The following is a 22,669-nucleotide window of genomic DNA, read 5'->3' on the forward strand; positions in this document are numbered from 1 at the left end:
AGGAAAAACTGATGCAACTAAACATTGAATTCTGTCTATGCATACATAACACGGCACGGTGTGGTAGCCGCCAGCCGCTGCTCCTGCACTACTTTTCTTTCAAATACGATGACGCTCCGGCACGGAGTATTCAAACATGTTAACATGTTGTAAACATGTTTCCAATCTACGGCGGATCCTGTTTCAGCAGAAAATCAATAGCCAATCAGAGTAAGGAAAATTTTTTGTCGACGCTCGTTAACGGATCAAGCTGCGGCCTAGAAGTGTGCAGGAATAGGATCCATCAGTTATTTTTAATTTCGAACTGTTGGCAGTGCTGATTTTCACGCTTTATGTGATTTCACAGTGAGTGCATGACAGTCGTTTTTAGACGATGTTCATTGATGAATGTTGAGTAGTTGATTTCAAACGTGTATGGTTATATCGGCGAAATCATTACATTTTTCATATCAAATTAATTACAAGAAAGTTATTAAGTTTTAAACTTGTTTGTCCAAAAAATCCAAGTTCAGGTCAAAATGGAAGTGGATTACAGCAGTATTTGTGAAGTTAAAATTCCCGAATACAAAAAATTGGCTCGCAACGGGATGTTGTACAATGCTTTGGGTCAATTGCTTGCTTTAGAAAAACAGACACGAACGGTTGAATTTTTTCTTGGAAATTTCTATAATGTCTGACACTATCGTTGTTGAATGAAAATAATCGAAATGCTTACAACGTTTCAGGCAGAGGACATGGTATGTACTTCCCAAATTCTAGTAGCCATCGTTCAAATTTGTATGGAAGCAAAAAACTGGAATGCTCTGAACGAATACATCGTTTTGTTGTCCAAAAGGCGTTCTCAGTTAAAACAAGCAGTTACAAAAATGGTTCAGGAATGTTGTACTTATGTAGATAAAATGCCCAATGAGGAAGCTATGATTACATTAATAGAAACCTTACGTTCGGTAACTGAGGGAAAGGTACGATAACCAGTTATGCAGAGTAAATTTGATATTTCAAATATAAATGATTCAAATAATCTATACAAAAATGTTCTCAAAGATCTATGTGGAAGTTGAAAGAGCGAGGCTAACTCATCGCTTGGCAAAAATCAAAGAGAAGGACGGCGATATTTCTGGTGCTGCAGCGGTTATGCTAGAATTACAGGTATACTTATTACAGAAAAATACTGAATCGAGTAATAATTTCAATATAATTCATAGGTTGAAACATATGGCAGCATGTCGCGTTTGGAAAAGGCCTCCCTAATATTGGAGCAAATGAGACTGTGTTTAGCAAAAAAGGACTTCATGCGTACTCAAATAATAGCTAAGAAGATAAATGTGAAATTTTTCAAGGACGATGACGACGAAGAGACGCAATCTCTTAAACTAAAATATTATGAGTAAGTTGGTAACCACTCGTACTACAATCCAGATCAACTGTGCAATAATGAACGGTTCATCACGAAATTTCAGTCTTATGATGGAACTTGCCCGTCACGAGAGCTGGCACTTGGAATTGTGCAGACACAATCGTGCTGTGTTGGAAACACCAGCTGTTCGAAATGACCCTGAGAGAAGGCATACAGCTCTATCGCGAGCAGTTTTATATCTCGTTCTTGCTCCGCACGAACCAGAACAGGCAGACTTGACCCACAGATTGCTCGCGGATAAACTTCTCGATGAAATAGTAACATACAAGTAATACTCGTCTATTTCTATCATTTCTATAATACCTCAAATTTCTACAGTTTTTTCAACTTTTATAATTTCATTGTTATAAATCGATCGCCTCTATTAGCGAATATTTTTCTTCTCTTGTTTGCAGAGAGCTGTTACGTCTGTTTGTAAATCCAGAATTGATCAAATGGTCCGGTCTTTGTAGAATCTATGAGGATGACTTGAGACGGACCGAAGTATTCACTCATTCTACGGCCGAGGGTCGCAAACGATGGGACGATCTTCGAAACAGAGTTGTCGAACACGTACGTGTGCCAATCGAATTCTTTATTTTCCTTTTTACAATTTATAAATGGATAAGCTGCAACGAATCGTTGAACTTTTGTTTTTACGGTTTCACAGAACATTCGGATCCTGGCAAAGTACTACACAAGAATCACGTTACGGCGTATGGCACTGTTATTGGACCTACCGCTTGCCAAAACTGAAGCGTGTCTTTGTAATTTGGTGGAAACCGGCGTGATAAATGCCCGTACGGATCGAGTGGCTGGTGTAGTCCGATTCACCGGAACCCAGGAACCAGCTGCACTATTAGATGCTTGGGCAGCTTCGTTGTCAAAATTAATGAGCCTTGTTAATCATACCACTCATTTAATTCATCAAGAAGAAATGTTGGCTGGTGCTGAATTTTAACAGGTATATTGTAAGACTTGTCCTCTTTATCTTTTTCTTCCTATCCCTGTTACGATATTGCATTTTTCTTCTATTCGGCGTGTCCAGATTTATACGATATCTCTAGAAAATCGTTTTTACGTAAGAACCATGTACTAGACAAAAATACGAGATATTGTTAATGTACATTTTGTATTCGCCGTACAATGAAATAGTTTGATAATAAAAAGCATTTCCCGTCACACGATTAATTATGTACCGAATCAATGTAATAAACTGGTTGTACGAAAGACAGGCTGTTTCAATGATGCCGATGATGTGCGATATAACGACAATGAATGGAACTAGATATATAGATTATAGAAAACATTGGCAATGATCTTCTTACCTTATTTTCTCCCTGTTGGTCGCATAGTTAGTAAATACAATACGTGTACGTACATCGTACTGGCAAGACACTGCACTATCAACTTATACTTTTTGTTTAACGTTGAACGATCTCTATACTATAAGTATAGCATTTTACAGATAGTATAATAATAACATTTTATTCTGTATTCGTGTTCTAATTGCAACGAAGAAATATCGTTTTATTTGTATGAATTCGAAAAATTGTAGATTTTTTACTACTTGCCACTTTCCAGTTGGGACATTTCAATATCGTTTGATACCATTGTTTTCAGCCAATCGAATCGTGTTCATATGAGTCATTAGTTCCATCGAACCAGGACAATTCTATCGGGCGTGCCGTGTAAACAGCAAACTCTTTTGAAAGAAATAAGGCAAAGTGAAGCCGGCAGTATCGCCGTGTTTTCAATATCTTCTGTAAACGTCGAACGCGTCACGCTTCGTTCCTTGTGTTTTTGTTAATAAATACATACTATACGATGCGATACAAATGACATTATGTACACGTCAAATTCGTAATCTGTTCTGAAGGATGAGCGCTTAGTGAACAGATAAAGAAACGAGCGATCCTTCACAGTTAAGTAGGAAACAGTTAAGTTACAGTTAGTCGCGATTCTGGATCTTTCGATCGAAAGCAATGCCGGTTTCACGGTTTTTCTCTGGTATTTTCGGCTACGGCAACATTTCCAGCGGATATCGTTCCACGACTCGATTTTGCGTCTGAAATAAAACAAAATTTCTGTTATCGGTTCAGCATCTTATAGAAACGTACAACGGAAAAGTAATTTAAAAAGTTCTTACCGTTGACAGGAGTTTTGTTTGAAATCACTTCTAATGCTTCTGCGTAAGAGGGTGGGGGTAATTCGTTTGGAACTTCTTGAACGACTACCTCGTACGAGGGCAATCCGCCTTCAAGTCCCGACGTTCCTGAATTGATCGGTTCCATGACACGCGTTCCAGTCGATTCGTGTATCCTATGCTGAATCAATCGAGAATCTATGCAATCCTGTACATTAACAAACTATGTACATAGGTCTACCTCCGTTCTATCGAATATCGCATCGAACAAGCATATGTGTACATACATAGTAATTCAAGTAATTGCCACGCTTGCCGCCTACATATTTGTACATAAACACATGCATACATTATACGTAGTTACTTACAAGTAGTTGTAATGAACGAGTAACGAGTGCAAACGTTGGCACGAGTTGTAAACGATCGATATGTCCGCAAAATATGCATACATATATATAAACAGTAAACGGCACGCGATAACTGACTACAAACATTAATTTAGCAAAGTGCAAGTTGCGACTTGCAATTTCAAGCGAAAGCACGAGTGTAGGTATCGTACCGGTAAATTTGTTAAAATAATCATTAATCGTCGTCGACGAAAAATCATAAAAACGAGAAAGAACCGCAAGACGAACGAACAGGTACTACTCGCTGCTACTTACCATAAACAACTGTCGTTGACGAGAGATCATTTCTATGATGGATTTTCTTCGGAGATAGAGCATACACTTGGCAGCCACCATAAATCCAGAACAGATAAACATTGGACCGATGAACCACTTTTCGCCGAGGTCACCCAAAGCGAAAGTAGTGATAGCAGTACCAATGGCGAATAGGAAGACACTCAGGAAAAGATAGCTATAGCTAGTGATGTCGCATTTAGCAAAAGTGTTTGCCGGTTCTTCGTATCGTTCTTCGATGCGATGCAGTCTACTCGATAGAAACGAGCTTTCGAAAAGTGTAGCCATGGTTCTTCGATATTAAATGTTAATATTAACTGCATGCACTACTATAGTCCGAAATCGGATCAGTTGGAACGAACAAGAACAGACTAACCTACCTATCGTCATGCACCTTGGTTCCTTGTCTACTATACACGTATATCGCTTTCTCTTTCTTTCCAAATTTTCTTTATGCATTGTACATCTATGTATGTATGCGCATTGTACACTATACAATTTGTTTTAACTTAACAGTAATTGACTTCGTTTCTAACCAAGACATGTGAAACGTTGTTAAAACCACTATGTTATCTAATAATTGAATGTACATAAGTATTTACATTGTACATACGTAAATGTATATATGCATTTAACTTTTGTGGTAAGAACAGGACGGTACACATGCATGCACTAGTGCTTATGTTTTTAATATAAATTCGGTTCGTAAATACATACAAATTAGAAATCCACGTGGGTACGTGTAACCGGTTATAATATAAGGACTCGTATGCGCTGTAAAATTGTAAACATGCTGCGACTTTTAATTGAACAGAAACGCATATTTTTCACTAGTCAAATAAAAAATAGAGTTCAGGAGAAAATATCTCACGATGTCGGAGTCAAGGGCACATTGAAAAGACGCAACAATTATTCGGAAACAGTTTTACTACCACGAACTCTATTTCCAGTGCAAATTAATGGGAAAGAACGAATAGATAAAGACAAATATCTAACAGCGGTAAGAAATTACGTGCAATCTTGACGAAATTGCATCATTTTCCATTCTCCCGGCTATCGTCTGTTGTAGAAATGCGGTTTTTCCGAATTATACGAATGGCAAAGAAAAAATCTATCTGGGCCAGAATTTATTTTACATGACGGACCTCCTTACGCCAATGGAATTCCACACATGGGACATGCTATTAATAAGGTAACAACTCCATTACGATGTTTTTACTATCTTTGTTTCGATTAACTCCCTTATGTTACAGATTCTTAAAGACATCACATCTAGGCACAATGTTCTGCAGGGTAGACGTGTTCATTATGTTCCTGGTTGGGATTGTCATGGTCTACCAATTGAAATGAGAGCTCTTCAAGACATTAGCATGCAAGAGCCTCTAGTAATCAGGCAACAAGGTGAGAATTCACAGCATGAATATGTGCAAAGGGCATTTTTATACGTAACGCTGTGTCTTTTCATAATTGTAGCTCGTGAATATGCGGAAAAAGCAGTTATTGAACAGAGACAAGCCTTTCAATCATGGGGCATTATGGCCAATTGGAAAGAATGTTACCTTACGAATCAGTCTTCATATGTGAAGAACCAACTTCGCCAATTTTTACAGTTATACGAAAAGGGTATTATATTTAGAGATTTCATGCCTGTCTACTGGTCGCCTTCTTCTAGGTATAATAGGAATTTAGTAGTAACGTTACATACAGATATTGAAGTATTAATTTTATACTGTTATATTGCAGAACAGCACTTGCAGAATCCGAATTGGAATACAATGAAAAACATAAAAGTAAAAGCGCGGTCGTTCGTTTACGCATCGATAAGTTTTCGGATAAACTGAATCCATTAAAAAATCGTATTACATATGCACTCGTGTGGACTACAACTCCTTGGACATTAGTAGCCAATCAAGCTCTTTGTTTTAAAACGGATGGTATGTATTGCGTTGCCGAAGATACCGAAGGAAACTTGAATATCTTCGGAGAAGAGTTGTTGAAAAATATTGAACTGAAAATCGGTCCACTGAAGCCTAAAATGCGTGTTGAAGGTAGAGTTAGTTGATCGACTGTCATATATTTGTAATTTACGATGGAAATGATTCAGGTAATTTGGAAAGAAATGTTTGCTTAATCGGTAACAATGTTTCACAGGTAAAGAACTGAAGGGTACCACGTATTTTCATCCGTTCCAGAAAAAACCGTTGCCTTTCTTAGCTGCTCAACACGTGACGATGGATGTAGGAACGGGTCTAGTTCATACAGCCCCCGCACATGGGCGGGAAGATTTTCTAGTCGCGCTAGAGAATAAAATGTCTGTTGTAAGTGATTGTTAAACATTACAGCAGTTAACAGTTTTGGAATCCTTTTGAAAATCATTTGTGATACGTAAGACTTCCTGTAGATATCTCTAGTAGACCCGGAAGGTCGATTTACCGAAGCAGCTGGTCCAGAATTTCAAGGACTGAACGTATTAACAGAAGGAACTGATAAAGTATTACAGAGTATCGGAAAAAATGTGTTATGTGTCGAAATGTTCATGCATAGTTACCCTTACGATTGGCGAACAAAACAACCAGTGTTTATCCGTGCCAGCAGTCAATGGTTCTTCGACATAAATTCTGTGAAGGACAAAGCCATTGTAAGACATCCTTTTTGATATATCATTCGATCTATTAGATAGCTGAAGACTCGAGACTGGTGCGAGAGATAATTAATACAATCAAGTGTGTCACATTTTCTTAAGGACAGTATGAAGGACATAGAGATATATCCTGAAAACAATCGTACATCTTTTACAAATGCTTTGGTTGCTAGTATAAAAGATAGACCGTATTGGTGTATTTCACGGCAACGTTCCTGGGGGACACCTATACCTGTGCTTTACAGTAAAACAACCGGTGAACCGTTTACGAGCAGGTATATTTTAAATATGTTATATGTATTATATTTATTGCACTTATTTATACATGCAACCTACTTTTAGAGCATTGATTGAACGTTTGTGCGATTCGATCGATCAGCACGGTCCCGATTGTTGGTGGAAATATTCCGTGGAAGATCTGATAGGATTAGACGTGATTAAACAGTTGAATGTTCAAATAGACGACGTGGAGAAAGGAAAGGTATACCTTTTACTGTGCAGTAGTATGTAGTCTGTCTAAAGTTTTTGACACAGAAACGTTTATCTTTCGTATTTTTAATTTGTGACTAACGACGCGAATGCTTTTCCTAGGATATTCTGGATATTTGGTTCGACAGTGGCATATCGTGGTCAGCAGTTTTACCAAAAAGCAAAGCGAACCTTTATTTAGAGGGATACGATCAATTCCGTGGTTGGTTTCAGTCATCATTGATAACGTCTGTAGCTTTACAAGGATGTTCGCCTTATCGGTAAACAGAACTTCCATCAATTTGGAATTCAGAGAAATGTATCGAGAATAAATTCTTCAAACATTAATTTATTTGACTGTAGTGCGCTGTTCGTGCATGGATTCGCAGTTGACGAAAATGAATTAAAGATGTCAAAATCGATTGGGAATGTAATCAATCCTGAAGAACTTCTCATAGGTGGAATGAATTTGAAGAAGAATCCAATCTATGGTGTCGATGTCTTAAGGTAAAGTAATATAATCCTGTAACGCGGTTTATGGTACACGATTTATTGGACAGGTTTAAATCGAATGATTTATCATTTATCTTGGAAAGGTGGTGGGTGGCTAGTCATGGATCCCAGCACTTAAAAGTGCCCGTCTCGAAGGCACTACTCGATGGTAGCAAACAGTCGATCAATAAAATACGTTCCATACTGCGATTCCTTTTGGGCGCTTTACATTCGTATCGTCAAGACGTGCACTGTAAACCACAATACCGAACCATCGACAAATATATGTTATATAGATTGTATTGTTATAACGAACAGGTATGGTAAAAACTTTAATCTTTCTCAGTTTGCAATTTTACCTAACGACGAATAATAATAGCGTTTTTCAATAACTTTGTATTTTATTAGATGCTGCAACATTATAATGACTACAAATATCATCACGCCAGTAAAACGATTATGAATTTTGTAACAAATGATGTGTCTGCTTTGTACTGTTTTCTTATAAAAGACAGGCTCTACTGCGATGAAATTACGTCACCTTCGCGTATTGCGGTTATTGAAGTTGTGAGAGCAATATTGACTATCCTTTTGAGAACCATGTCTCCGATTGTACCGCATCTAGTCGAAGAAGCGTGGTTACACCATCCAGAAAATAGTGATGAAAATAAAATACCTTTCTACCATACCAGGTACGAGATACCAGAGTCTTGGAATGACCCGACGATCGTAGAACGCATGGACGCGGCGCTTCGTATAAGGGGACAATTTCAAAGTGCTGTCGACACGAATAGATGGAAATTATCAGTTACTATAGAAGCTACGAAAGATGACTTCCTCTGGCTTTCTGTAAGTAATGTGCTTGAACGACATAAGCAACACATAGAATACAGTGTACGTTGATAATGATCTAATGTTGAATTTTCATCTCCCTATTCTATTTAGCTTTTGCATGATAACGTGGAGAAAACAACGTCCGAATTGTGTGAAATTTTACAAGTATCTTCGATAAATTTGATCGAAGATCAAACGAAAACTGAAACACAAATTCAAATGAAAGCTATTGAAACAGTGTTATGCAATCGCTGCAGAAGGTATCCTGAAGAAGGGCAAGACTGTTTGTGTTCGCGTTGTGCCAGCATACTTGCTAAAAACGAACCTCCGTTTCCGTAACTACTATGGAAATTAATCAGAAAAAAATACGCTACGTAATATTCTCTGGCAAGCAAAACATCACCAACTTTATTGAATAGTCTCTTTTTCCTTCTTTTTGTTTATTTTAATTGACTACGGTTTGAAACTTACCAGGGAAAGTGGAAGCATTAAAGATGTACCGATTGATAGCGTTCTATAATTCAAGAAGTTCAGCCGAAGAACCGCGGCAAGACTTTACTGTTAAATCGTATAAATGATTCAGGTTAAGGGCATTTAAGAAATGCGTTAAATGTGGCTGATAACCGCTAGTAGCCAATTTAAATGCGACATGTGCCATATATGCGCGTAATTCACAAAATGCTTGATACAGTTGTTCCAATCTTTTGAAATTAGGATGTACATATACCGTGGATTTCATGATCCAAGTTTGAGATCGTAATCTGTTGTGAAATTTTAAGATAACTTTAAATATGTTGTTTAAACAGATGCGTACTTTTTCACCACGAGCGTTGAGCATACATCTGTAAAACGAAAGATATAAGGAAAAAGTAATTCTGCGAAAAAGTTATTCATTAATTTGTTTTTAAAAACTTTCTTACCTGGAAAGAATACGTTTTATGTAATTTACATGCGACAAATATATTTGATCCAGAGTCAACGAATTTTCCAAATCTTTCTCAAATTCAGTCCAACTGGCGTATAGGACACTGCACGTTAAATAATTATGCAGTGCGTTCATGAATTGCGTCATCGCATGTCTGTAGAGCTGCAACTGTGAATAAATTGATATAACGAGTAATGCAGAATGTAGAATGTGCAGGAACTTGTGTGAATGCTTATGTGTTTCTGTGTACTATGAAGAGGAGTAGTGTTCAATGGGACGACGGTCACCTTATGATATTGTGGTGACGCAAACGTTTTCCGTTCTCGCTTCATAATATTGAAATCTTCTTGTAACACCCACGATACTCTGCCGCTTGTTATTAAAAATTTAAATATTTTACCATATTGTTGCATAACTGCATCATCGAATATAATATTCAATGGCCAAGTTATCTTGTAATTCAGCAGAAGGCAGTCCAATGCGGCTGGATCGGACATCTATAAAGTATTGGCGAGTCCATAACAACAGAAATATAAATAGATATAGGAGAAAGACATGATATCATAGTGTTATTATGATCGCTTACATGTAACTGAATCGGTGCGTTTATCGCCGAAAGACTAAGAAGCTCCGAGTTTACGTAAACGTTATTGAACGAATTAACAAGGGCTCGTTCTAAGAGATTCGTTAGTGTGGCAGAATTAAATAATTCAACGGGTAACGAGATCTCGTACAGACGAGTGTACAGTGAGTCTGTCAAACTTTTAGCAAATTCTCCGTTTAATAAGAAGAAATAACTTCTTAGGCTGTGCAAGTGCAATAGTAAATTATTTTCCTCTACGAAATATTTAATAACAGCATTGTTAACGAGTCGGCTTTGCACTTCGAGAGGAATACGAATCGATTTCTCTAAATAAGCTTGCAGAGAAGTATGATCGATCAGTTCGATATCGGCAACTGTTAAAGGAGTTGGTTTTGATACTGCGGCGGTTGTTATTGCTGTCGACGTGATCGTTGTTGGTGGTTCGTCCTGTTGTAACGCGAATATATCGGAAAAAGTTGCATCTTTCCTCATAGCGGTAGGCGATTTTGTAAATGTACGAGAGTTACTGGATAACATTTCGGTGGTTGAGATCTCGATGGGCGATCGATCCGATCGATCTGTTTCTGATGTAGGACTTTGCGCTGATGAAGGGAAATTGTCTGTCGTGCATGACATGGGTGTTTCCAAGCCATTTCTCTCATTCGGCGTATCTGTGTCGTCGCCGACAATATTTCTCGACAAATCACTCGAATTCAATGAAATCCGGAACTTCTGTATGTTGAATTCATTATTATTTGGTGTCATATTATCTTCTAAAGGCCACGTCGAGTCATCCGCTGCATTATCAATTTTAACAACGTTCAAAATATTCGGTCTCTCAACTACAAGGGTCGACGCGATGTTATATGGTACCGTCGTATCGGAGTCTGTATACAACCGATCCGTGTTAGTCTTAACAATGGCAACTGGTCCCGTCGTTCGGTTGTTATTTTTTGACTCCACTACTTTTCTGCTTCGGTTGTCTAAAAGGTCACAGATATTGTTCCCTTCATTGTTATTGTTCATTGTTATGTCCACAAACGCTGTGTGAACGTTTCTTTGACAAGACGTTCTCGAATAATTTTTATTTTCGTCTTCGAACTCTGTTAAAGGACTCGATATTGAAACAGATTCAGCTTTTTCCTTCTCTTTATCTTCTTGATTTTCTTCTACTTTCTCTTCCTCTTTATTATCTTCTGTATTTTTTACAATTTTCGATTGGTCCTGTGAATTGTGTTTCGTCGATGTTAGCAGATCGACTCTCTTATCGTAGAACGCCATTCTTTTCGCACGCCATTGAGAACGTATATAACGTCTATCAATATCGAGCGCCAAATTCTCATAGTAATTAAAAATATTTGTTCTGTGACAAAAAAAGATTACTTAATAATTCTGATTGCTTTCTAAAAGATTACCTAAGAATTATTTAATCAAACGATATGTTCAGAGTACGTGGAATCAGAAAATTTATCGTACCGTTCGATGCGTCGTGAATTTTCTTGTGAACTACTTCCAAATAAAAATTCTGTATCGTAAGATTCATTTACATTTTCTTTCTTCTGTTTTCTGTTTTTATTCTTTTTCTGTGCTTCGATAACCAAACATTGCTCTTTCAAATTTGCCAGAAAATCTCGCTTCATTTGTGCAATTCTCTTCAACTCTGTTTCTCGTTCTCCTAAAATTGTTTGATTTAGGAAGAGAATCAATTGGGAAGCAAAGTTCTGAAAAAAAGAAAAATCTGAAGCTTACCTTTGATTCTCGTAAGCGTATCGCGTTGGGCACGAGCTACAAACTCAGCCATTTCTTTTTCCACTTGCTTTTTACTTTGTATAGCAGTGGAAAGTGAAAGTACCGGGCCAAGGGCGCATTTACCTTTCTCTTCGTAATTACGGTATCTTAATGATTGTTCGTATAGCGCTGTTACGCTCAAGCAGACCTTCATTTCGGGTTGTTCGGTTAGACAAACACGGCACACGGGATTCTAAGGTCCCATTATGAAATCAGTATAATGTGGTTTGTATCGTATCGCTTTGTATTACATTGCATTGTTATATATGTATAATTGACACTCCGATTATAGAATTATACGTGTATGCTATGTGATATGATGCGTACCTTTGCACTACAGATTCGTAGAAGTCTCACAGTTTTCCCACATTGAAGAATCGATTCCGTTAAAACATTCAGAAAACCTGGAACCGCTTCGTTTCGAAGACTAAAACTTTTCGTCCAAAACTTATGGTCTCTGTTACGTAAATATTGCGGCCGCGTTTTAATCATAAATTCTCCATATATATCGTCGCATATACCTTCGAACATCCATTTCTGCAGAAACCTATTAATTATTTCATTAGAAAGCGTTTTACAGCTAACGGTATTTACTTTTTCTGTTTTTACCGTATATAAGTATTAATATATACCGAAAATAAACTTCGCAGCAAGATTTCAATAAAGAATAGACTACCAAAGCGGCTTTCGTGTTTGTCACTTGAATTGCTTCATTATAAATCCTAGCGATAATGCTATTTCCTTCCCGAAGCGTACATTGACTTTCTTTGTAAGGTTCGCACAGTTTGGCAACTCTAGTGATTAAACTGGCCACTGGACGCACTCTTTGAAACGTTCTCAGCAACCTGTCCGAATTTGTTTCATCGTTAAAAATTCTTACAAGCGCGACTTGATAATGAAGCAGGAGTTCCTTGATATTTGTACACACAGCCTATGAAACGATAGACTGAATTATTTGATTATTGTAATTTCTACTTTCCGTTTTTGATAAAAATTTCTCTCAAACCTTAAATATAAGACCTTCTTGCAATAACTTGCCGGTTTGTAACTTTGGCGTAATAAAGTGCGATAAGAATCGAAAACAATTACCCCAACTGATAGCTTCTTGGCAAGCTTTTCTTAACAATTCGGAGCTTACGCCGTAGACGTTGATATTCTCCCGTAGAATAAATCCTGTCTATGAAATTCAGTGTAACCAGATACATATTACATATACCATTTAATTATTAAGTTTACTTTCAATTAATCCATTGATTTACATACCGTATCTGCATAGTAAAAGGTATTTGACTCTATTCCAAGTAACATCGACTTCACATCTTCAACAAATTGTCGTATTGGTATTTCTTCCTCGAGGACTACAGAATTTATTAGCTACGTTAAACAAATCATTTAACTATTATGCTACAATTATTAGCAAACTTGTAATACATAGTAATTCAAGAATGAATGTAAATAAATATGCTTCACCTTTTCCGAAAGCAGCGATAATTTATTCATTTGCTTGATTTTTGCTAGATGTATCGAAGCTGTTGATAAATCGGTTATAAACATTAATTCTTTTGCACATTGTATATCTCCGAATCGTTCCCATGTACGACGATTGAAGAGAGATGCGTCCGTTATGTCAGTACGTTTCCAGTTGCAATCCCAATTATCTATAGCATATCCTAATTCATCTATGAGGTTGTGACCAGAAGACTTCCTAGTACCTGAACGACTTTCATTCTCTATAACTGTTTCCGATCGAGAAGACGAGAAACATGAATTATTAGCTATAAGACCCTTTCCATTAGAAAAAATGCACTTAGATTCCTCCTGACTGCCATACGACTAAAACAGAGCACTATGCTAAAATTTTTTCAATTTCTAAACTCTACGAAGGTACAATTTAATAGTAAAACTTATTTCTTACCACTATTTCCATATTGAACGTATGGGTTGATACAAAATCAGATGCAATGGATATGCTGTAACATAAAAAGCAAAATTAGTAATGCTAAATCTGTTTCAAACAGAAGAGAAGAGTAAGTTTTGTATGACTAGATTTACAGACCCTGTGTCGATTGTGCTTTTGGACTTGACTGTTCCATGTAAAAAATGTAACTCGTTCATAACAGTAGTTGGCATAATATGCATAATCTGCAGCCTTTCAGGTTCTAATGTAATATCAAATTTGTCTGATAACATAAAACATTCCATAGGATACATTTGGAAAGATGATATATTATTGGATGTGTACGCGACTTCAGGTACAGCAGGATTAGCTTTGCCATAATAAAATATACTCTAGACATTGTAAAGAAAAGTTATTGAAACAAATGGATTTTCAAATAGTTTCTTATATTTAACTAAAGCTTTAAACTTACAGTGAATGGCTTATGAACAAGATTAAAAGTTTTTAATTGAACTAGTAGCTGCAGAACAGAATGAACCGGTGCTCTCAAGCCAGTATGCTCTTCTAGTTCCTCCAACAGTCTTTGTAATGTAAAAGTGTCTTGTAAACGCCTTAATCTCAACTTCATTACAAAGATATGCTTTTGTATTTCAAGTATCGGATCTATCTGTTCAAGATCTTCGTAATCTAATGAAAAAGTTACAGTAACGAAATTGTAAAATAATCAGATGTCGCTACAACATTATTTGTACACATCTAAACGTTCAGACTATTTTCTATAAAAGTTTTCTCACCAGCTTTTCGTAATAATATTTCGAAAGCTTTGCTTCGAAGATATTTGATCATTTTATTATCATGATCGTAAGTAAATGGTTGGTTTTGATGAAAAGGCTGTCGATATGTTTGCAATATGTGTCTACTTAATTGGGTTACAAGACTGTAAACATCATTATCATCGTCGAGATTCATGACGATAATATTCCTGACAGCAATTATGAGTTCAAATTCTTCATCACAATATAGGAATATGTAAATGTCCACACTTTTCTATATGAAATAGTAAAACCGTTTAAAAATCGTCAACTGTAATATATATCTACGATTTGTACAGTACATACAACATGTACACTTATGGAATTAATTGCACATGACAGAGACAGAGAATTTCGGAGACTGCTGTGAATGTGCTCCAGGAGAAGTCTTACAAATGGGATTGGATGATGCCACTCTGCAGCACATTTCAAAGCAGTCTCTGAAAATACTCTGTCACTGTCATATGCAGTTAATTCCAAGCCCCGATTTACTTTTGTTAGGGCATTGTGATCATATATATGCATACGTAAAAACATATGTTTACACAGTGATTCAAAAGTAGCAATTCTAGTGTGGAGACTTGTCTCTAGCGGGGTTCAGTGCGCAGGCTTAGAAGATTGTGTTCGTTGTCTGGGGTCACCAATTGTGGCGCGTTTCTAAGAAATCTAGTGAATTTAGTTTAGCAAGGAGTGTACTATATCTACATATTTACATATATATGCGTCTGTATGATGCGTCTGTATTTAGTAAACAATAATACAAACGGTAAACTGTGTGGAAAGTATCCGGACGTTTGTCTGTCAATAAATACACCGTAATCTATTGTATTTGAGAAGTTTCACCGTTAAGATTCAATATTTATATTGAAATGTGGCTATTGTTTGAACGTTTGTTCTCGGAAATAAAAAGATAAATTACGACTTCCTATGAAACTGTATTATGTACATACAAAGATGTTTGCAGTAATGTCCATTTAAGAATCAAATCGAGGTAATGTTTTAACAATAGTAATTGTTTTTTCATGTATGTTTCCAATCACTCTTTCCGTTCTGTTAAGCATTAATTAAATTACCCATATTCTCCAGATACCTCTTAGGAATAACCATTAAAATGATCGAAGAAAATGCTGAGATTTGTGGATTTTTAGATGTTAAGTATTTCAATGGTAAATGTAAGGTTCATAAGGTAAGGAAAAGAACACTGGCTCCTTGGAAGGTTTGGAGAAGACGATGGTGTTCCATAAAGAAACTAGGCCCCGGTTTGGGTGTCAAAATACAACTAGATTATAACATTAGCCAAGGCATTGATACATTGTCAAATGATAAAGACAATTCGTTAACAACACCATCAGATATTATTATTTGTCGAACTCAATCTAGGTCTAAACAGTTTGCCTTTGGCATATTTCCTACTAAAGAAAGGAAGCCATTGATATACTTTGCAGGTACTTCGGAAACAGAATCGCAACGATGGATGGCAAATATTAGGCAACTATTGAGACCTAGAAAGAATCAGTGTTTGCCAGGATCTCATACCATATCTATGACAGATAATGCGCACTCCAAGGCAGCAGGACTTATTGGTACCAGAATGTTTGCATTCTAAATATTTGATACATAATTTGACTAGATTTTTAAATATCGTTCTAATTTTACAGGATTGTATGGTGATTTAGCAGTCACTGCAGAAGGAGTATTCATTAAGGATGTCCACACGGGTGAGACGATAGAAACTTTCGAATGGAAAGAATTAAGTCAATTTCACCATAGTACAGTGGGTCATCCAGAAGATGTTAAATGCATTTGTGTAATTCATACGACTAAAGAATTCCGATGCGGAGTTGGCGAGCTGTATATATTTTGTTTAGAAGCTGGTAAATTACTTCAAGATTTAGTAACGCAAGGTCGTGGTCCGAGAATTAAACCGTCGAGGAGACTCCTAAGTTTAAGCGAAGGAGATCTTAGAATATCTAAGTTTGACGAAATACAACGGAATTATTCTGTTCTGAGTGAACGAATAGATGTCGGGATATTGATCACAAATAAAAAAAGTACCAAAAAACGCGAAGAAACGAATTTGAGAGTTTATAATAAACAAACAGAAAATTTGTATCAACCAGAACCATACAGCGTCCCGAACATTACCAACAATGGAGGAGAGTGGTCGAGCTCTTATGATAGAAGAATTTCTGATATTTCGGTAGCTTCTGGAATTTATGAAGAAATTACAGATGAGGTAGAGTGTGGTAAAGCAACAAGTTCTCATTTTTATACGGATCAATTTTTCCATAATTGCCGATCACGCGAACCTCCACCTTTACCACCGCGACAAAGATGTGCCTCGGAGTCTATCAGGTTTGTATATTTGTAATTAATCAGACTCACAATATTATACATGCACAAACTGTATCATTATACGTTGTTCTGTTGTATGCATCAAGATCGCAAGACGTATTGATATCTGAACGCGGTATTCTATCGGCATTGCCCAATCGAAACTCAAGACCGAGTGAGAGAAGCGGTTTTGGATTACAAAAAATTGTGGACACCTGCAATTACGTCCCGATGTCGCCAAGGCTAAAAGATATTACTCGGCATCATTTGCAAACCGAAACATCATTGCAAGAAAATGACTATGTTATAATGCGATGAACTAGAAACGAAAACAACAAAGAAGCAGTAAGGATGTTGAGCTTCACGAACAAATAGCACATCTAAAACTATATAATTTTCAATTTGAGAACGAAATAAATTTCTAGTAGTTTGAATGTAACTTGAAGGTAAGAAAGACGAGAGCGAAAGGGGGTGAGAATAATGTCTGTAATTGGTAGAGTTTACACACCTATTCGTACGAAACTTGATATAAGTACTTTATTCAAATTTAGAAATTTGTATATGTACAAGACTGCCGTTTTCACGCTTGATACTGGAGCATATTGTCAAAGCAAACGATATTATTTGAGTTTCATTGTGTCTAGATTCTTGTCTCGCGTATTTTTATTGATTAATCTGTTGATGTTCGCCGATATTTGGATCCTAATCCTTGATTCGTAAAAATATCAAATTCTTCACGGTTTAAGAGAGCTCCACGTACGTCGTCCAAAACGATCATCTTCGGATATCTACGAAATAAACGGAAACTGTCACGGCATCGTGGTATATGTATACATATGTATGTGGTTGATATATGTAATATAATACGATACGATGCGATACGATACATGCATATACATATACGTACACATGTATACACATGTACATCGAAATTTTGCTATGTATGTACACATAGAGATTAACAATTTCAACAGAATAAATAATTGAGAATTTTCTAGAAAATATCCATAGTAAATTATACAGGTATATAAATGTGCAAAAGAGTACGAAATATAGTAGGATTGCTTACTCGTTGTCGCATCTTTTCCAAGCTTTTGCCAAAGACATTCTAACTAGGTCGTCCACAAGACATTCTATGGCCTGGAAAGAAAGGAAATAAACATGGATAAAATACACTGTTGTCGAGAGAAAGAAAAAAGAAACGAAGAAATCTTTGTAGTGTGCCTTACTCTCATTATCGCCCGACTAGCTGCACAATCTACTACGCTAGGCAAAATTTCTTCATAATTCAATTTCACGCCTATTTCTCTTGCTGTTTCGCAGACGAAGTCGTGAAACGGTAACGATTCCGTCTCCATTTCCAATACAGCGATCTTGGGATCTGATAGATTCTCGTTGTTGAAATACGTGTCACTATTTAAGTTGTTTTTCCCTATTTTCGATGAAGTTTCGTTGATTATATCTACTTCGATGTCATATTCGTAAAACTGTTGCGAATTAGAGTCGCACCATTGATCGTACGAACGACCTGGATAAATTTGAAGCCATTTACAAAATGCAGCGGGTTCCGAACAAGTAAAGATAGTTCTCGAAAGAGTAGAATCGACTAAATTCTTTGGTCCTTTGATCTGGTCGCTTGAAAAATTTGTACGAAACGGTGTGTACCCGTGGAGTCTTGTCCAAATAATAATTTCCTTGATGGTCCACAATTCCTCTTGCGGGAACGCCTTACGCTTTAATAAGCACCGTATAGTTTTTGCTCGACTCCATTCGCAGGCAGTTCGTTTCCCGACAGTGTATTCAAAGAATTCTTTTTCGGTAGCGCATGCATAAGGATGAAGCTGCTTGTAATCCGAATCAGAAGCATCCCGGGTCACCATGGGCATTCGTCTGATAATAAATCTTAGCAGACCGTCGATAGTTGCAATGTTTGCACGGTGAATCGCGCGGAATGCTCCGTCGTAAAATTCTTTCCTACTCTGCAGTTTGTGTTTGTCCTTTCCCAAGGTGATCCTTTGCCGCGCAGATTGTAGTTGCAATTCCTTCGTACATTCTCGATTGTCTAATCCCGATACGAATTCTTCCGAAGCGATTCCTGATCTTCTGCGAGGAGCATCGAAAAGATAATCGTCCTGTAAATTTCTTCTTTCAGCTATTTTTAATGCCGGTACATTCGAATTCATGTTTAATAGTATACTCTTGGGGAATTGGAGTTTCAACCCTTGCTGAGTTTCACCTTGAGAACTCAATTTGCTTGATGGTTTCTTCAGCAAGCTGATGCCACGCGACGATACGGTTAAATTTACTTTTGGTTTTGTTGTCGAATCTTTGATCAGTTTACGAGCTTGATCGTCGTTCCGTGAAATCCCGATGTCCACGGTGATTGTTTTATTATTTTCAAGTACCAACACATGTTTGTTTGACGATTCGAATAACGGAGGTATTGAAATTTCCAAAGGGCACAGATTTGTTTGTAGTTTCGAGCAAGAAGATGGAAGGGCTTTCGTCCCATTTTCGTCGAGTCCATTCTTTATCGACAACGAAGGCTCAGTTGTGTTCATTTCTTCCTTTATTTTCACTTCTTCGAAACTTTCGTCAACAAGCGTGCTTGGCGTCGATGTATCCTTTAATTTCAGAGTAATTTCTTTTTTAAGCGATAAGCGATGATCGACAGTTAAGTTTTCTTCAAAACGATTCACAGCACAGTAGTCGTGGTCAAGATCAACATAGAGTCGCGATCGTTCGATATGTAGGAAAGCTTCGTCAACCTCTTGCAAAGTTTTCCCTTCCTCCAGTTTTATTATCGCACTCGAGTTCCTGTTCGTTGAACCTGATTGAAATTCCGGATCGAAATCCGAATCAGTGCATTGATTGCTAATCACTTTGACATTGGAATCATCATTGAATTCAAATTGTGTATTATTTCTTGTGTCGACTTCGATTTCGGCACCAGTTTTCGCTGCGGTTTTATTGGTCTCGTCAGTTGAACAAGATCGGGCAACAAGTTTCGAGTTTCGAGGATCCGCGTAGATCCACATATCCACCAGAGTTTCCGATCCCAAGGTTTGCAGACCGGTGTACGTGCGGTCCAACTTTAAGTGATGAATTATGTCCATTGGCTTGTTCAGTGTACTCTTGAAGTGCAATTGCACTCTTAAGGGAAATTCACCCCAACCGCGTCTCGACAGACAAAACGGTGGTATTGTCACTTCCACAACATCGTTAGGCCTATAGCTAGGATGTAAAAAGAATCTGACTTTACCCACGAAATCGTCGATCTCGGGATTATCTTTGTTACCTCGGACGTACATGGTCCATTTATGACTAGCCGCATCTTCTCTCCATTCCGGAGGGATCCACTTTGAAATGTTTCCAATGATTATTCGTTTTCTAACTTTATGCCTGATACCTCTCGACGGACACGGAGGCTCTGGGATTCCTGGTTTTGGTGGAATGTATCGCGGTATCTTTTTTGGTTGCGATTGTTCACCAGTTTCATTGTTTCTCTTTCTCAAAAAGGTGCTATCCATGGAAGTTCCCTCGATGGTTTGCTCTGAATTCGGGTTCAACGTTGGAGAAGCAATTACAGTTGGAGGACATGTTTCATCAAGGCAAGATGCAATTAAATTGTCTGCATTGCTTTGTGCTTTTGTGGACGACTTTGTCGATACTAACAAATTGCCACATTCCTTTGGCGATTTGCCGATCAATTGTTTTATTGCTGGATGTATTTGGGTTTGTCTCGCTTCCCCATTTTGTGAACTTTGACATTGCTTGCGATTATAAAAATCAGCAACTATAACATATCGTAGAAAATGTAAAGCTTTTGAGGCCCTATGCAATCTTTCTTGTATCTCTAAAACTTCTTTCTCTTTCGTATTTATCTCCAGTGAAAATTCTTTTTCGATAATAGCTGTTATCTTCTTTGCGGTATTGCTTCTCGCTGAAAATATGGATATTACTTTTTAAACAAACTAATATAATAATCTAATACAAAATATTTTACACAATAAGGAAATAATAACAAGCATATCAGATTCTGCATTAAGAATAATATTGCTGTGCAAAAATATCGGAAGTTACCGTTCTCTTCGTAAATTCGTTGATGTTTCTCATTATTTGCAACGGAGGGCCCGTAGTCGGGATCGTGATCTTTTAAGGCACTCATTTACCATACTCAATTTTGAACAATTTTTTTAACACAACCCCTGCAATCATTTAAATGGCAGACATGTGTCCCGGATTATGTATCGGAGCTTCCAATGGACTGGACAGATAGATCCATATACATGTACGTACAATGTACACGACGTTTGCGTAAACAAACGTTATATGTTACATTTTTTGTAGAATACTTCACCCAGAAAGATGCACGTATCTCACTGAAATTACGAACAAAATGATTTCTATATACACAGCATATGCATAAGTATTATCATACGTTTACAGCACCTTTTGATGGCTAATATCGTGGCCAAGTAATATTTTCAACTATGTTCTCGAATCTCGAGTGTCTAGCGTCTCGTCGACCCTTTATTTATGTATATTATATTCATAATTTAAACTAACGCATACGACAATGCGAATAAAACCGGGCAAGGTACTTAGTCGCATATATGTATAAAGTATGTTTTCACATTGGTTTCATTCAGTTCAGTTTCGGTCGATTAAAATTGCACATACTTATCTACAGTTATGGGACATACTCTTGCACACTTTTTTGTTCCCTAAGGTAAGGTGCATACCCCCACTACTTGACTACACACCCAATCCGCAGTGGATACTGTCTCAACAGTAAATCGTCAGCTAATCAAATTGAAGAAAATTTGTGTACCGACCTCGCTAACGAATCAAGCTACGGTCATATTGCACACATATTCATCTGCGTACGTACGCATCAATAAGAAACCTTATAAACTATGACATCGCGTGCAGATCAACAATACTACCGTGAAGAATACGGTTAACGGAGATCATTGCCCTTGCAGATTTCCTTGAGATTTCAATACAGAAATGCCTGTCTTAAATAAATCTTAAACAAATTCTGATCTTTAGAATTAATAAACTCTGATATGAAATATTTCAGAGTGTCTCCATTTATGTACTATTTAGCCCGAAAAACTCGGGCAGATTTTGAGCAGTTTTAGGACAGTGTTGCCAATTTCTTTCGCGAGCAAGGTCCCTCAAGTATTCGCGGAACTCTTCGCTAGTAACTACACGTTGTTAGGCTGAAAAAAGTGACAGCGACCTGTCATAAATAACGTCGGGATTAAGAGAAATAGAATGAATACTAGCATGAAAAACGTAAACACTTGAGTTTTTCTTCTCTGACGTCAGCTCTCCGATAAAACGTTGCCAGTAGGTTCGCCCTCGGCGCGTGGCTGTTCCATTACCCACCGCGCGAAGCATGTTGAACAGCTCTGCCTTGTATGATTCCAAATTGAGACTTGTTACAACCATAATCACGCGCTTGCATTTTACCGCATTTTCGTAACTTCCCCTCTACCTCTCGGACGTTAGAGACTATTAACCCTTTGCGTTCGAAACCGCTTCCACTGGAAATTTGAAATAAATCTTCTGGCTTATAGTATTTCTATCTTATGCGATAAAGTGCATTTTATTAGGTTGGTGCATATTGTATGAAATCCATAAGAATTGACGTTAAATTATTAT

General features: G+C 37.3%; 5 protein-coding genes across 12 annotated transcripts; 3 read left to right on the forward strand and 2 right to left on the reverse strand.

The window, feature by feature from the left end:
* The first annotated feature begins 348 nt into the window (after positions 1 to 348).
* Rpn5 (regulatory particle non-ATPase 5) lies at positions 349 to 2,626 on the forward strand. The gene is made up of 7 exons (XM_078179105.1): positions 349 to 641; positions 726 to 962; positions 1,045 to 1,149; positions 1,206 to 1,387; positions 1,461 to 1,685; positions 1,813 to 1,969; positions 2,067 to 2,626. Exons 1-7 carry the CDS (start codon positions 519 to 521, stop codon positions 2,355 to 2,357), a joined length of 1,320 nt encoding a protein of 439 aa, XP_078035231.1. The 5' UTR covers positions 349 to 518; the 3' UTR covers positions 2,358 to 2,626.
* A 1,231-nt stretch (positions 2,627 to 3,857) lies between these two features.
* On the forward strand, positions 3,858 to 12,634 carry Ilers-m (Isoleucyl-tRNA synthetase, mitochondrial). Of its 8 annotated transcripts, none has more exons than XM_078179099.1 (16): positions 3,858 to 4,183; positions 4,259 to 4,502; positions 5,037 to 5,222; positions 5,292 to 5,414; positions 5,476 to 5,623; positions 5,696 to 5,894; positions 5,966 to 6,270; positions 6,374 to 6,540; positions 6,624 to 6,860; positions 6,966 to 7,138; positions 7,206 to 7,344; positions 7,455 to 7,612; positions 7,695 to 7,838; positions 7,928 to 8,141; positions 8,232 to 8,672; positions 8,769 to 12,634. In XM_078179099.1, the coding sequence occupies exons 2-16, from the start codon at positions 4,413 to 4,415 to the stop codon at positions 8,994 to 8,996; spliced, it is 2,952 nt and encodes a 983-aa protein (XP_078035225.1). In that variant the 5' UTR covers positions 3,858 to 4,183; positions 4,259 to 4,412; the 3' UTR covers positions 8,997 to 12,634. The 8 variants fall into 8 exon arrangements, with proteins under 8 accessions (XP_078035225.1, XP_078035223.1, XP_078035229.1 ...); XM_078179097.1 differs by having other exon boundaries at positions 4,263 to 4,502; XM_078179103.1 differs by having other exon boundaries at positions 3,862 to 4,183; positions 4,263 to 4,500; positions 5,057 to 5,222.
* Grip163 (gamma-tubulin complex component 6) lies at positions 9,165 to 15,141 on the reverse strand. The gene is made up of 15 exons (XM_078179093.1): positions 14,645 to 15,141; positions 14,323 to 14,537; positions 14,010 to 14,242; positions 13,869 to 13,923; positions 13,424 to 13,786; positions 13,217 to 13,327; positions 12,960 to 13,130; positions 12,586 to 12,884; positions 12,281 to 12,500; positions 11,915 to 12,146; positions 11,642 to 11,840; positions 10,169 to 11,528; positions 9,870 to 10,079; positions 9,578 to 9,750; positions 9,165 to 9,499 (listed from the first exon to the last, which is right to left on the reverse strand). The coding sequence occupies exons 1-15, from the start codon at positions 14,817 to 14,819 to the stop codon at positions 9,172 to 9,174; spliced, it is 4,344 nt and encodes a 1,447-aa protein (XP_078035219.1). The 5' UTR covers positions 14,820 to 15,141; the 3' UTR covers positions 9,165 to 9,171.
* Positions 15,142 to 15,376: 235 nt separating this feature from the next.
* On the forward strand, positions 15,377 to 17,367 carry LOC144468854 (uncharacterized). The gene is made up of 4 exons (XM_078178620.1): positions 15,377 to 15,653; positions 15,749 to 16,245; positions 16,321 to 17,017; positions 17,104 to 17,367. Exons 2-4 carry the CDS (start codon positions 15,774 to 15,776, stop codon positions 17,312 to 17,314), a joined length of 1,380 nt encoding a protein of 459 aa, XP_078034746.1. The 5' UTR covers positions 15,377 to 15,653; positions 15,749 to 15,773; the 3' UTR covers positions 17,315 to 17,367.
* Positions 17,368 to 17,511: 144 nt separating this feature from the next.
* D12 (YEATS domain containing 2 homolog D12) lies at positions 17,512 to 21,642 on the reverse strand. The gene is made up of 5 exons (XM_078178619.1): positions 21,449 to 21,642; positions 21,080 to 21,378; positions 18,226 to 20,939; positions 18,066 to 18,136; positions 17,512 to 17,784 (listed from the first exon to the last, which is right to left on the reverse strand). Exons 2-5 carry the CDS (start codon positions 21,162 to 21,164, stop codon positions 17,667 to 17,669), a joined length of 2,988 nt encoding a protein of 995 aa, XP_078034745.1. The 5' UTR covers positions 21,165 to 21,378; positions 21,449 to 21,642; the 3' UTR covers positions 17,512 to 17,666.
* Positions 21,643 to 22,669: the final 1,027 nt, after the last annotated feature.

Source organism: Augochlora pura, chromosome 4 (genome assembly GCF_028453695.1).
Source record: "Augochlora pura isolate Apur16 chromosome 4, APUR_v2.2.1, whole genome shotgun sequence".
Lineage (NCBI taxonomy): Eukaryota > Metazoa > Arthropoda > Insecta > Hymenoptera > Halictidae > Augochlora > Augochlora pura.

What these genes read in the sequence shown, in the direction of transcription:
- Rpn5 (XM_078179105.1), top strand. Translation starts at nt 519, where the DNA reads ATGGAAGTGGATTACAGCAGTATTTGTGAAGTTAAAATTCCCGAATAC. An exon ending in CTTAAACTAAAATATTATGA is followed by an intron (nt 1,388 to 1,460) that starts GTAAGTTGGTAA and finishes ACGAAATTTCAG; the next exon opens with TCTTATGATGGAACTTGCCC. An exon ending in GAAACAGAGTTGTCGAACAC is followed by an intron (nt 1,970 to 2,066) that starts GTACGTGTGCCA and finishes ACGGTTTCACAG; the next exon opens with AACATTCGGATCCTGGCAAA.
- Ilers-m (XM_078179096.1), top strand. Translation starts at nt 4,527, where the DNA reads ATGTTAATATTAACTGCATGCACTACTATAGTCCGAAATCGGATCAGT. An exon ending in TGGGACATGCTATTAATAAG is followed by an intron (nt 5,415 to 5,475) that starts GTAACAACTCCA and finishes CTTATGTTACAG; the next exon opens with ATTCTTAAAGACATCACATC. An exon ending in TCTAGTAATCAGGCAACAAG is followed by an intron (nt 5,624 to 5,695) that starts GTGAGAATTCAC and finishes TCATAATTGTAG; the next exon opens with CTCGTGAATATGCGGAAAAA.
- Grip163 (XM_078179093.1), bottom strand. Translation starts at nt 14,819, where the DNA reads ATGAATCTCGACGATGATAATGATGTTTACAGTCTTGTAACCCAATTA. An exon ending in TATCGCTGCTTTCGGAAAAG is followed by an intron (nt 13,328 to 13,423) that starts GTGAAGCATATT and finishes TGTTTAACGTAG; the next exon opens with CTAATAAATTCTGTAGTCCT. An exon ending in TACGAATCTGTAGTGCAAAG is followed by an intron (nt 12,147 to 12,280) that starts GTACGCATCATA and finishes ATGGGACCTTAG; the next exon opens with AATCCCGTGTGCCGTGTTTG.
- LOC144468854 (XM_078178620.1), top strand. Translation starts at nt 15,774, where the DNA reads ATGATCGAAGAAAATGCTGAGATTTGTGGATTTTTAGATGTTAAGTAT. An exon ending in CAAGGCAGCAGGACTTATTG is followed by an intron (nt 16,246 to 16,320) that starts GTACCAGAATGT and finishes CTAATTTTACAG; the next exon opens with GATTGTATGGTGATTTAGCA. An exon ending in TGTGCCTCGGAGTCTATCAG is followed by an intron (nt 17,018 to 17,103) that starts GTTTGTATATTT and finishes GTATGCATCAAG; the next exon opens with ATCGCAAGACGTATTGATAT.
- D12 (XM_078178619.1), bottom strand. Translation starts at nt 21,164, where the DNA reads ATGAGTGCCTTAAAAGATCACGATCCCGACTACGGGCCCTCCGTTGCA. An exon ending in ACGAATTTACGAAGAGAACG is followed by an intron (nt 20,940 to 21,079) that starts GTAACTTCCGAT and finishes CCATATTTTCAG; the next exon opens with CGAGAAGCAATACCGCAAAG. An exon ending in CTAGTCGGGCGATAATGAGA is followed by an intron (nt 18,137 to 18,225) that starts GTAAGGCACACT and finishes CTTTCTTTCCAG; the next exon opens with GCCATAGAATGTCTTGTGGA.